This window comes from Gymnodraco acuticeps, unplaced genomic scaffold (assembly GCF_902827175.1).
Source record: "Gymnodraco acuticeps unplaced genomic scaffold, fGymAcu1.1, whole genome shotgun sequence".
Taxonomy (NCBI): domain Eukaryota; kingdom Metazoa; phylum Chordata; class Actinopteri; order Perciformes; family Bathydraconidae; genus Gymnodraco; species Gymnodraco acuticeps.
The window spans coordinates 42,539-56,745 of NW_022990772.1; the positions used below are offsets into that span (position 1 = coordinate 42,539).

At 44.5% G+C, this 14,207-nt stretch overlaps 1 protein-coding gene across 1 annotated transcript; it reads right to left on the reverse strand.

Annotated features, from left to right (window-relative positions):
- Positions 1-218: 218 nt before the first annotated feature.
- On the reverse strand, positions 219-10,852 carry si:ch211-153b23.7. Its single transcript, XM_034232547.1, has 7 exons — positions 10,583-10,852; positions 2,790-2,940; positions 2,255-2,398; positions 2,033-2,161; positions 1,724-1,951; positions 1,357-1,482; positions 219-927 (listed from the first exon to the last, which is right to left on the reverse strand). Exons 1-7 carry the CDS (start codon positions 10,723-10,725, stop codon positions 712-714), a joined length of 1,137 nt encoding a protein of 378 aa, XP_034088438.1. The 5' UTR covers positions 10,726-10,852; the 3' UTR covers positions 219-711.
- Positions 10,853-14,207: the final 3,355 nt, after the last annotated feature.

The following is a 14,207-nucleotide window of genomic DNA, read 5'->3' on the forward strand; positions in this document are numbered from 1 at the left end:
ACTGAGCAGTTTACTGTTCTGACATTCCAGTGTCATTGACTTTTATTGTGTCTTTGTGGCTGCATTCATGAGCATAGACACTTCAGGGGAAACAATTTTACAGACTCAAAAGTGATGCAGCATATAAAGAAGAGACAATATAACCTTTAGACGTAAGCTGGGTAACTATTATTACGCTGAGACGTTTAAATAAGTAACAAACTACCAGCACCCTTATATCAAGTATATCTTTTTTATTATTTTGGGAAATTATATATATATTATATTTACTTTAAAATGTGTCAAATTCTGAGTAAACAAAAACATTACCTTTAGAGAAACAGCTAGGGAATATTGAGATGTATCAACAAATATTTGTATTAGATATATTAATTAAATATACGTAACAAACTGAGAACCTGTTCTGATATGGTCAGTAATATACAGGAAGTCCCTGTTGAAAATAAACTTCAATTTAACTATAACCTTCTTTATTATGAGGGGTAGCAGAACAAACCCTAAAGAACAGAAATGTATCTAACCAATGATATGCTCATATTCGACTATTTTCCATAAACAACAACATTCATTTGTCTTCATTAATCAGATTGAAGTGCTGTGAGGAAGGTGAAGGATAAGTGAAGATTGAGTGCTAACATTTAGCAGGGTCATTAATTTAAAACTTAATTTGACTGTGTTGTATGATGATGTTCCTCCCCCCCACCCTGACTCCTAGTCCCTGTCGGGGTGTTTGGGGCAGAGTGGGTGGTGCTGTTTTCTCTTCTCTCCACTCTGTGTCCTCGTGTCGCCTCCTGCTGGCTGCTGCTCATTATTGCAGCGGTGGACGAGCACGGAGTCCTTGTTCGGAGGCGTTTTCTTCAGCAACAGCCGCTGCAGCATCTGTTTGTCAGACCGCTCCCGTCGGAAGTCATCCTCATAGACCTTGAGCTGGATCAATGTCAGAACCACAGACAGTGAAGTCAGGAAAACATTCTGAGATGACAGTGAGAAACCCATCTTTTAGAGCATCAGCTAAAAGTGGATTAATCAGAATATATAACAGGTTATCTTAAACCATTAGGGGAGATGTGGAGCTGTGAAAATACGAGCTGTGAGTTAGTTATATATCGTATGGTTATTAGAGTATGTTAAAACTGTTGTTGCACGACTACCCTACCCTTCATATGTAACTATACCTTTTACCTTACATTTTTTCCCAATCCAACATTTGATGCGATAGACAAAAACACCAAATAATTGTTTTTGTTTTGGACCAAGATTATGCAACAGATAATTGTTTGTTCTTTAATCATTTAAGTGTGGATCCACATGTGGGAGTGTGCGTATGTGTATATAAGCAGACAATCACAACAATACCTGCTCCTGCAGCAGTGCCACCTGTTGGCGCGTCTCCTCCCTCTTCCTCCTCAGCCTGCGGTTCTCTTGCAGTGTGTGTTTGTGGTCATTATGCTCTGTCTGATATTCTTCTTCATAAATCTGGGTCTGTTGACACAGGACATCAATAGGGCTGTGAGCCAATATCAAAGCTTGTGATGTGCAGACGCTTCATCATACTCTGTGAGAAACAGCACACAGCCACCACTTGGTGGAGCAGTTCACCGTCTAATTCAGGTTCAAACATTAAGCAAATCTTTCCCCGGCAACAGTGGGTTGACATCAGGTTCTTCTCAACACATCAAAAAAGGGAACACATATTGAAGCTGTGCTGAAGAGAACATCCCACCTGACATTGCAGTGCCTCCAGCTGCTCTTTTAGAGCCTTCACTTCTCCCAGTGGGGTAGCACTTTCCTGGCTTTTTCCTTGCTGCCCTGCCTCTGGGCTGGAAGAAGGGTGTGAAAAGGTGGATGAGGGGCTGTACCCAGAGACGTGACTGGGCGACAGTTCGGGACATCCAGGAGGATCAGTGATGGGGCCCGACACGGGACCGCGTATCACAGCACTGAAGCTGCCCTTAAATAGACACATAAGACAAATTGATTAACTTATACTTAAGTCATGGAGCAGAGAATATCCCACTGACAGGTGTAATACCTGTTGGGCAGGAGGTCTGTCTCTGTCCGGCTGGTGCATTCTGTTTTCCAACAATGTGATGTATTCATGCAGCTCCTGGTTCTTTCTCAGCTCCTGCATCAACGCCTGCTCATAGTACTCCTTTGCACTCTGCAATCCCAAGCAGCTGTACAGCTCACACATATATCCACCATGTATACATCTATACCTGCATCTACATTGGGAGTGTTGATGTGTATTTACCTGCTGGTGGTCGACTTTGAGCAGCAGTCTGCCGTTGAAATGTTTGATGGCAGTGTTATCAAGCTCCAACGCCTCCAGTCTGCTCTGTAGACCCAGCGTGGCACTGCGGTACACCTGGTCCCAGTCCTCATTGAGCTTCATCAGCTGTAACACAGCACCATCACATAATCACTGGTGTTATGGCCTCCACTGCAGCCATGGAGAGCACGGTTCATTACAACACTACTGCAGTGTTTCTCAGTCTGTCCTCGCACCAACTCGGGCCACAGGAAATGAATTTAGGTCAGTGAGGTGAGACGCTATACTTTTAGAAAATACATGTCCCTTGTTACTTTTTATCGAACAGCCTTTAATTAAATTCATAAGCAAAAGTTGTATGGTTTTAATGGTGATACTTCACAGCCTAGCAGCAGTTTTCACACAACGCCCACAGTCCTCCTCTGGTTTTCAGAGAGAACTAAATGTATTTGCCAACATCAGCAGTACAAAATGTGAACATGCAGAGACGCAGCACTGGTTTCAGGTGAAGTTGTACCTCTTTGTTGACTCTGCGGAGCTCAGTGTTCTTGTTGAGCAGCTGCAGTTTCTCCTGGTCAGTGGAGGTGACGATCATGCTCTCAGTGATCAGACTGACCTGCTCCTTAGTGGACAGCAGCCGGCCTCCCACTGGACCCACATCCCCCGTCCTGCACACATATACAGATGAAATGTTCCATAAATAAAGTCATGATGAAGAACATTAGCAGAGGATTTCCATTAATAAGCAAACACGTGTGCACACAAAAGAACGTCAGAGTACTTTTGAACACCCACTCGCATAGAGTGCACTTACAGAAAATCGAATCGGAGCTATTATGCACACCCACGTACACACATGCATGCAGTCACATTAGCAACTGAAGAGACTCACACACACACACACACACACACACACACACACACACACACACACACACACACACACACACACACACACACACACACACACACACACACACAGCTGTTCAGATGCACAGCCCAGGGCAGACGCATGGCACAGACAGAAGCATGAGAAACAAGCTATGTTATCCTCTGCATCCAGGGTCCAAGCCAATCGTAATCTTTGTTCACAATCAGTAGCGTTTGCATATGTAAAGACTGTGGAAGCAAAATGTGTGACTGTTTGCAAACATTAACTAGTTTTCTTTCCACCAGCTGTAATGTGAGGTCTTGTCTGAAAGTAATAGCTGACAGGGAGGAGGTTGAGATCTGAAGCCCGGGGGAAATCTGCTCATGGAAGAACACACAACTCTGCATGTTGCCTCCGGGGCTTCTTCACACGATCGTACTGTACAACTGCTCTGACCTCAGAGAGCTAAGTACTACAAAGAATCACAAACTGCGATCACCTCTCATCCCCCTTAAGGCTAAAACTCCCTCGCAAACATGCACTTTCATCCACTTATGTACAGTGTCCCGCTTTGTGAAAATATTGTTACACATTTTTAGAGAGTTGGCAGTTCACATGGAAAGATACAGGTCTATTTATAAACAAATGAAAAATAATAAGGCAAAAAAATGGTCCTTACAAGATATTGAGATTGTATAAAAATGTTGTATTGTCAGGTTTTACTGTATAATACACGTATGCCATTGATGACATCAAACTGTGAGAACTGAGCAATCAGGCGTCCATTTTGGGTAGCTCTTTCCTGGAGCGTCAGCTTCAGCGTCAGACAGCCGAAGACTGACAAAGACATTGGAGTCCTGCGGGAGTAAGACTGACAAAGACATTGGAGTCCTGCGGGAGTCACGAGGGAGGCAAAGAGGAGGCAAATCCTACTCTGATTGAGCTGGTGTCTTATTTATCTTTTCTTTAGTTTTCTAGCCCCTCATGCTATAATCATGTGTATTTTCTCCATTCCTGTTCATATGTCTTCTCGCAGTTATCACTGGCCCCCAGTGTCGGCTCTAGAACAAATCGAATGGGGGGGAAATCATTTACCAAGGGGGGGCACACACTGCCGTCAACAACCAACACACAAACACCAACGCAACTTCAATTTCAAAAAACATGCTGTAAAGTCTATTGTCTTTCACACACATTGCAGGGGTGTAGTGCTATTGTATAGCGCACCTATGACTTGTGCATACATGCACGGTTGTGGCTGGCACGACCACCAAAACAGAAACATATAAGGACAGAGGGTGTCGTTTTCTCATACTGATATTCTGCACAAACTGTGCTGTTGTATTTGCTGTAAAGTGTCTTTACTGTAGGTTATTTTTTATTATATGTACAGCACTTTGGCTCGACCAAAAATCGTTGAAAAATGTGCTTTATAAATAAAACTTGATTTGATTTGATATGGACATAGGCCACCATAGAAAAGTGTGCAAATGTATTTAGTATCCTATCCATGTGAACATGTTTTAGGTGGGGGTGGACCTAACCTCCTCTAGGAGGGTCTGGGGGCATGCTCCCCCGGGAAGATTATTTTTTTAAATATTGAAGTTAAATGCATCTGGTGCACTTTGAGAGCAAAATGAAGAGATCTATGGATAGCCTACATCTCTCAGCATCCATATGAAACAGAACTGTACACAGATTTACTTTTTCTTTATGGATATTTTACTAATCACTCCCCTTTTAAACTGTATTCTTGTGTTACTGTCCTATAGTATTTCATACCCGTTTTTCATTTATTCTCTCTTTAATAACTATAGGCTAATGATCATATAAAGGTATTCCTCGAAAATACTTACATAAATGGTGACCAAACCGTTTGAGACCCACTAAGATAACTTACACTAAAGTGAACTATCTAAACACTGAGAGAGTCCTTACCTCACTGAGCTGACGTTATAAGATCCTCTCAGTCTGACAGGAGAGGACTCTCCTCCACCTTGGTGTAGAAACAGCCCTTTATATCCGTTAGCATAGCTAGCTAACCAGATGCTAACAACATTCCACGTTACCGCTCGCAAACTCACAAAATGCGCTCGTGCCACACACACACAGAGCCGAGCTTGAATGAAACACAGAGACCCATGTACTTGTACTGTACTGTATATCATATTATTTTCGGTGGCTTTACTGTATAATCAGTATAACAGATGAACAGATCGCCACTGGGCTTTCATCTAAACACACAGCCACGTAATGATAACCAAAAAAAGGTCGGGGGTCATTGGTCAAACAACACACCAATCAGAGAGCAGCAGTGAGCACACCTCAGGGTGTGTTTTATATTTGTATTCTTTATTTCTGATGTATTTCACACAAAAAAACCTTTAGTGGAAACGTTTTCACTTATATGATTAGAAAAAGAAAAAAACGGCAAAGTGGCAAGGCTTGCCAACCCTGCGTTGGGGGGGCAGTGACTCATTTGGGGGGGCATGGCCCGCGAATGACCCCCCATGACGCCGACCCTGCTGGCCCCGTGTATCTCCTAATCGATATAACCGGCCTGCTCTCGTCTATCCCACGTGCTCCACTGAGATCCAACATCTAGTTTCTGGTGGCCTGTGGAATTGCCAGTCAGCTGTTCCTAAGGCTGACTTCATCTCTGGCTACGCCTCCCTGCAGTCTCTGGATTTCCTTGCTCTCACTGAGACCTGGATTACTCCATCCAACACATACACCCCAGCAGCTCTCTCCACTGCATATTCCTTCTCCCATACACCCAGACCCACTGGCAGAGGAGGTGGCACTGGTCTCCTGCTCTCTCCCAAATGGAGCTTTTCCCTCTTCAAGCTACCTAACTTCACTCCTTCCACCTTTGAATTCCATGCCGTCACAGTAACCCATCCTATACAGTTAACCATTGTTGTTCTCTACCGTCCACCAGGCACCTTGGGGGACTTATTGGAGGAATTAGATAATCTCCTCTCACTCATCCCTGAAACTGGCCCTCCCGCTGTACTTCTCGGAGACTTCAACCTCCAGACGGGGAAGATAGACGAACTAACATCTCTGTTAACCGCCTTTGCTTTCTCACTGTCTCCGTCCCCACCGACTCATAAAGCTGGCAATGTCCTTGATCTCATATTCTCAAGGAACTGCGCTACTTCTAACCTCTCTGTAAACCCGCTCCACACATCCGATCACTTCTTCTTTTAATTCTCTCTATCCCTTTCCAAACATAACAAACTAATCTCTTCCCATCCTGCACTTGTCCGCCGTAACCTTCGCTCCCTCTCCCCCCTCTACCTTTGCCTCGTCGGTGCTCTCAGCCCTCCCTTCCTCTGATTCGTTCCAACTCCTGCCTCCAAACTCTGCTGCAGAAACTCTCCTCTCTACTCTCTCATCCACTCTGGACTCGCTCTGTCCTTTCACATCTCGGCAGGCTCGTCAGTCCCCTCCTGCTCCCTGGCTAAATGATGCGCTGCGTGCTAATAGAACCGTCCTTAGGGCAGCAGAGCGGAAATGGTGGAAATCCAAACACCGTGACGTCCTCCTAACCTATCAAGCTCTCCTCTCCTCTTTCTCTGCTTCTCTCAGGCAAAAAGCACTTTCTTTCAAGATAAGATCCAATCTTGCTATTCCAATCCTAAAAAACTATTTTCCATCTTCTCCACCCTCTTGGACCCTCCCAAAGCCCCTTCCCCCTCCTCACTTCTGTCAAGCGACTTTGTTACCCACTTTGAAAAAAAGGTTGATGATATTCGCTCTTCTTTTTCTGACTCACCTTTACTCACCGCTGGGTCACCAGACCCTCCTTCCACCAACACACTTACCTCCTTTTCCCCTCTCTCTCCAAGTGAGGTTCTTACCCTCATTAGCTCTGCCCGCCCTACCACCTGTCCTCTGGACCCTATCCCTTCAAACCTCCTTCAGACTATTACTCCTGATATTCTACCGTTTCTCACCCATTTCATCAACACTTCTCTAACTTCTGGTCACTTTCCAAACAGTCTCAAGGAGGCAAGAGTAAACCCTCTCCTAAAGAAACCCACTCTCAACCCGTCTGATGTTATAAACTACAGGCCTGTCTCTCTCCTCCCGTTCCTGTCTAAATCACTTGAACGCGCTGTCTTTAAACAACTCTCCTGTTATCTCAATCAGAACAACCTTCTGGATCCGCACCAGTCTGGTTTCAAGGCAGGTCACTCCACAGAAACTGCTCTCATTGCTGGCACGGAGGAACTGCACACTGCCAAAACTGCATCCCTCTCCTCTGTCATCATCCTGTTGGACCTGCCTGCTGCATTCGACACGGTGAATCATCAGATCCTCCTTCGCACTCTCCAAAAACTTGGAGTTTCAGGCTCTGCACTTTCCCTCCTCACCTCATACCTGAAAGACCGTACCTACAGGGTGACTTGGAGAGGGTCTGAGTCCGACCCTTGTCAATTAACTACGGGGGTCCCTCAGGGCTCTGTTCTTGGTCCCCTCCTCTTCTCCCTGTACACAAACTCGCTCGGATCAGTCATTAGTCCGCATGGTTTTTCTTACCACTGCTACGCTGATGACACCCAATTAATTCTGTCCTTTCCCCGCTCAGAGACCCAGGTCGTTGCACGCATCTCTGCTTGTCTAGCTGACATCTCTCAGTGGATGTCTGCTCACCACCTCAAGCTCAACCTTGACAAGACTGAGCTGCTCTTCCTCCCGGGAAAAGATTGTCCCACTCTTGACCTAACAATCAACATCGGCACCTCAGTTGTTTCCCCCGACTCAGACTGCAAGGAATCTGGGTGTGACCCTAGATAACAACCTGTCCTTCACTGCAAACATCGCTGCTACAACCCGTTGCTGCAGATACACGCTTTACAACATCAGGAAGATACGTCCCCAGCTGACTCAGAAAGCGACTCAGGTTCTGGTCCAGGCTCTCGTCATCTCACGCCTAGACTACTGCAACTCCCTCCTGGCTGGTCTACCTGCATGTGCCATCCGACCTCTGCAGCTCATCCAGAATGCAGCGGCTCGTCTGGTCTTCAACCTTCCTAAATTCTCCCACACCACTCCGCTCCTCCGCTCCCTTCACTGGCTTCCGGTAACTGCTAGAATCCACTTCAAGACATTGGTACTTGCTTACCATGCTGCGAATGGATCTGGCCCTTCCTACATCCAGGACATGGTTAAACCGTACACCCCAGCGCGTGCACTACGCTCTGCATCAGCCAAACGACTCGTTGCGCCCTCGCTGCGAGGGGGACCCAAGTTCCCATCGGCGAAAACACGTGGGTTTGCTGTCCTGGCTCCAAGATGGTGGAATGAGCTCCCCATTGACATCAGGACGGCAGATAGCTTGCACATCTTCCGGCGCAAACTGAAAACTCATCTCTTTCGACTCCACTTCGAGCGTTAGAACTATTAACGAAGCACTTTTATACTAATAAAGGACTGGCTTACCTAAAGCCAGTTGAGTAGCACTTGAAATGTTTGGCTCTATGAAACCTGATATACTTATATGATTCTGTTTTCTTCAAGGTTGTGTCTTCCTGGTCGAATGTACTTATTGTAAGTCGCTTTGGATAAAAGCGTCAGCTAAATGCAATGTAATGTAATGTAATGTAATGTAATGACAATATGAGATAAGAATAATTATTTGGCTTCTCAAGTTTACAGGCATGGTTTTAGGAAAGATTTTACTCTCTAGTTAAATGAGGGGATTATGTGCGGGACTATTTCTTAGCCTGGAGCAGCGAGTTTTCCCTTGCCTGCTGGCAACAAACCATACAATTGCGTTTGGATAATTTCACATAATTTCACAAACATGCTAAAAAGTGGTGATTAGATAGTTTTAAAAGTGCGGGTGTTTATAGATTGTTACCTTTGACCTTTGGACAGAGCTAGGCTGTTTCCCCCAGATTCCAGTCTTTATGCTAAGCTAACCAGCTGATAGCTTTAGCTTCATATTTTTATAATTATGTACACTCAATAGTGTTATCAATCTTCTACTATAACTCTTGACAAGAGGAATATGAGTATTTCCCAAAATGTGGAACTATTTCTTTAAGAAAAAGTTTGAAAAACCTGGATCACGTTAACAATGAGCTGTTATCAAGAACAAGGGGGATTTTTCTTATTTTCTAAAAAGATGACCTTTTCAGATTTAAAAAATAGTTTTCTGCAAAAAAAATGTGTTTGTCTAAAACCTGTATAGTCGGATCATTAGATAAAAGTAAAGTTTATCGAGAGTCCAATATTTGTACAATCGGCACTCGGTATCATCTGGGATCATGTTCAACGAAGCAGGAGACTGGAGGGGGTTACTGGTCGCTAATGAGTGAAAGAGCCAACAATTCTGCAGATTGGAAAGAAGATGAAGGCATAAAAGCAGAAATGAAACAAATGACATATAGGGCCGCTATGAGCACAAACTGCAAACACAGTCATGCCCAATACCCCGTCATGGTAACTCAGCACTGTGTACTCAGCCATCCCATTGGGACCGCATCATGCTCCCTGTCTCTCTGATGCAGAGCCTTTCTCTTTCAGCCTCTCTGACAGCCCTTACACGCTGTCTGACCCAGTTTCACAAAGTTTTCAATCGTATGCCGTCTTGGAAGGACACCAAGATGCCACTGTTTCCAGCAGCAATATGGTAATTCACTGTCATGGCATATGATAAAGAGATAGATAATATATTTCCTTCTTGCTAGTGGCAACCCAGACAAATATCATTTTAAATACACAGAACATCTCTGTGTAAACGGTCGATGGCCACAGTCGGATCCCTTTGCAGAGGAGAAGTGTGAAGTTTCACTATTTCAACATGGTTATTTGAAGGCAGACTTTTCGTTTGTGCGTAGGTAGTGTGGTCACGGCATTTACCAAGTGTTCCCACATTAAGAACACTGAGTGTCAGTAGCTTGAATATAAAACATTGAAAAGTGATCGTAATATACAAAAGCTATTTCAGGTTTATGGCATTATAATATATAATGCTTATCATTTTATTAGCTTTTTTTTACGACATGATGGAGTACCAGTGTTGTGAAATAATGAACTGAAGCCTTATTTATGACCTCATAGGAAACTCCAATCACTCTGAACGTCATTTAACTCTCAGAGCTTCGCTGAAAATGTGATGAGAAATATAACTGATCCATGCTGTAGTTTTCAAACAGCCTCTAGATTTGAGTCAAAGACAAGGGTCAGATCATCTCTATACAATTTATTAAATTGCCTTTATTAGTATAAAACTATAAATGAAGGAAAGCCTGTTTGTTTGTATGTTTAACATGTGTTTACAGGCAGAGACTGATTATCAAACACTATGGTAACACTTTAGGCTATAGTTTTCGAGTTATATATATATTATTCAATAAATAATACGAATATATGTTCCGGTTTCTGTGTCGGTCCCTGTATGTAGAAACGTTCAACATACATACCATAATTCTTCAGTTGATTTGTGATCCTGTTGGCTCTGAGGGAGGCTGCTGTAGCTCTTTGGTGAAGTTTCTTTCTGTGTCCCGGAAGCTGCTGAGGAAGATAATGACGAGAAAGAAGACAACGACAGCACATCTCCATCCATGATCAAATGTTTTCAAATCTTCATAAAGTCTGGGAGATAATTCAAACACTCTCTTTGAACGCTAAAGTTTGTCTGCTGAGTATGTGGTGGAAAGTAAATAGTGCCGTCAGTGTTGATACGTAGCGAAAGGGGAAGTAGCCGAGACAGTGAGCCACATGATGCAAAGTTAAGAGAATAGGAAGTGACACTAACAACTGTTTCAGTCCACTCCCACTGTGTCTACATTTTTTTATTTAGTGCACCACACAGTGTGATCGTACATTATTCCAAATGATTACAAAGTTGTTTTGTTTTGACATGATTTGGAGAGGAAACTCCACTCAGTGTAGGAAGTGTTGTGTGTTTACGCTTGTTCCTGGGAGACTGTTGTCTGTTAGCCGAGCTGTTGTCTTAGGATTTTAAATGAGCATGAGGTAATAGCAGGGGAGCTGAATAGATATGCATAATTGCAGAACGTGTAATTGATAATGACGGAAGCATACATTTATTCATGACAAATAATGATAGGGTCAGGCTGATTGCATTCACCAGTCTGCTCATTACTGGGATTGAGGGGAAGTGGGCTGCGGCAGGTTAATTAGGAAACCACATGTTCATCCAAGGGACAATCAAGAAAAATTCAAGGATTTTTTTTGTAATTATGTTCCTCTTAGTCAAGTTAAGCTGTCTTTTATTAACACTAACTAAATGAATTTGCCAACCTCGTTTGCGATACATTCTATTCCGACGACTGGCAAAGATATTCAAGGCCAGCAGTGGAATGGATATAGTGACTGCGTAGCATAAAGAAGAGCTCCAGATCAGTGGCTTGGAGGTTAATATCCTGATCAATTAATGAATGAAGATATCTCATTGTTCATGTTGAGGGAACTCACTCCTGAACCTGTATCAGCATCACTATAGTGTGCCTTTTTCACAGGTAACCAAACAATATCCTGGGCTATATATGTAAAAAAATAGGCTAGTGACTTTATGAAAAAATACTTTATCAAGATACATTGTAGGTTATAATATAAATGTATAATTATGCTACTGGAAGGATTGCTAGCGGTCCTTTAAAGAGGTACTTACTGAATACACAGCAGTTGTTTACATTACATTACATTACATTGCATTTAGCTGACGCTTTTATCGAAAGCGACTTGCAATAAGTGCGTTCGACCAACAAAATACAAACTTAAAGAAAACAGAATCATATAAGTACATCAGGTTTCATAGAGCTAAAACATTTCAAGTGCTACTCAACTGGCTTTAGATAAGCCAGTCCTTTATTAGTATATAAGTGCTTTGTTAATAGTTCTATCGCTCGAAGTGGAGTCGAAAGAGATGAGTTCTCAGTCTCCCCCGGAAGATGTGTAGGCTTTCTGCTGTCCTGATTTAAATGGGGAGCTCATTCCACCATTTTGGAGCCAGGATAGCAAACCCACGTGTTTTTGCTGATGGGAACTTGGGTCCCCCTCGCAGTGAGGGTGCAGCGAGCCGTTTGGCTGATGCAGAGCGGAGTGCACGTGCTGGGGTGTACAGTTTAACCATGTCCTGGATGTAGGAAGGGCCAGATCCATTCGCAGCATGGTACGCAAGTACCATTGTCTTGAAGTGGATTCTAGCAGTTACCGGAAGCCAGTGAAGGGAGTGGAGGAGCGGCGTGGTGTGGGAGAATTTAGGAAGGTTGAAGACCAGACGAGCTGCTGCATTCTGGATGAGCTACAGAGGTCGGATGGCACATGCAGGTAGACCAGCCAGGAGGGAGTTGCAGTAGTCTAGGTGTGAAATGACGAGAGCCTGGACCAGAACCTGCGTCGCTTTCTGGGTCAGCTGGGGACGTATCCTCCTGATGTTGTAAAGCAGCGGGTTGTAGCAGCGATGTTTGCAGTGAAGGACAGGTTGTTATCTAGGGTCACACCCAGATTCCTTGCAGTCTGAGTCGGGGAAACAATAGAGGTGCCGATGTTGATTGTTAGGTCAAGAGTGGGACAATCTTTTCCCGGAAGGAAAAGCAGTTCAGTCTTGTCAAGGTTGAGCTTGAGGTGGTGAGCAGACATCCACTGAGAGATGTCAGCTAGACAAGCAGAGATGCGTGCGATGACCTGGGTCTCTGAGCGGGGAAAGGACAGAATTAATTGGGTGTCGTCAGCATAGCATTGGTATAAAAAGCCATGCGGGCTAATGACTAATCCGAGCAAGTTTACAAGGAGAAGAGGAGGGGACCAAGAACAGAGCCCTGAGGGACCCCTGTAGTTAATTGACAAGGGTCGGACTCCGACCCTCTCCAAGTAACCCTGTAGGTGCGGTCTTTGAGGTGTGAGGTGAGGAGGGAAAGTGCAGAGCCTGAAACTCCAAGTTCTAGGAGAGTGCGAAGGAGGATCTGATGATTCACCGTGTCGAATGCAACAGACAGGTCCAAAAGGATGATGACAGAGGAGAGGGAGGCTGCTTTAGCCGTGTGCAGTTCCTCAGTGACAGCAAGGAGGGCAGTTTCTGTGGAGTGACCTGCCTTGAAACCAGACTGGTGCGGATCCAGAAGGTTGTTCTGATGGAGATAACAGGAGAGTTGTTTAAAGACAGCGCGTTCAAGTGTTTTAGACAGGAACGGGAGGAGAGAGACAGGCCTGTAGTTTATAACATCAGACGGGTAGAGAGTGGGTTTCTTTAGGAGAGGGTTTACTCTTGCCTCCTTGAGACTTGGAAAGTGACCAGAAGTTAGAGAAGTGTTGATGAAATGGATGAGAAACGGTAGAATATCAGGAGCGATAGTCTGAAGGAGGTTTGAAGGGATAGGGTCCAGAGGACAGGTGGTAGGGCGGGCAGAGGTAATGAGGGTAAGAACCTCACTTGGAGAGAGAGGGGAAAAGGAGGTCAGTGTGTGGGTGAAAGGAGGGTCTGGTGACCCAGCGGTGAATAAAGGTGAATCAGAAAAAGAAGAGCGAATATCATCAACCTTTTTTTCAAAGTGGTTAACAAAGTTGCTTGACAGAAGGGAGGAGGGGGAAGGGGCTTTGGGAGGGTCCAAGAGGGTGGAGATGATGGAAAATAGTTTTTTGGGATTGGAATAGGAAGATTGGATCTTATCTTGAAAGAAAGTGCTTTTTGCCTGAGAGATCGAAGCAGAGAAAGAGGAGAGGAGAGCCTGATAGGTTAGGAGGTCGTCATGGTGTTTGGATTTCCACCATTTCCGCTCTGCTGCCCGAAGGACGGTTCTATTAGCACGCAGTGCATCATTTAGCCAGGGAGCAGGAGGGGACTGACGAGCCTGCCGAGATGTGAGAGGACAGAGAGAGTCCAGAGAGGATGAGAGAGTAGAGAGGAGAGTTTCTGCAGCAGAGTTTGGAGGTAGGAGTTGGAACGAGTCAGAGGAAGGGAGGGCTGAGAGAACCGATGAGGCAAGGGTAGAGGGGGAGAGAGAACGAAGGTTACGGCGGACAGGTGCAGGATGAGAAGAGATTAGTTTGTTATGTTTGGAAAGGGGTAGCGAGAATGAAATG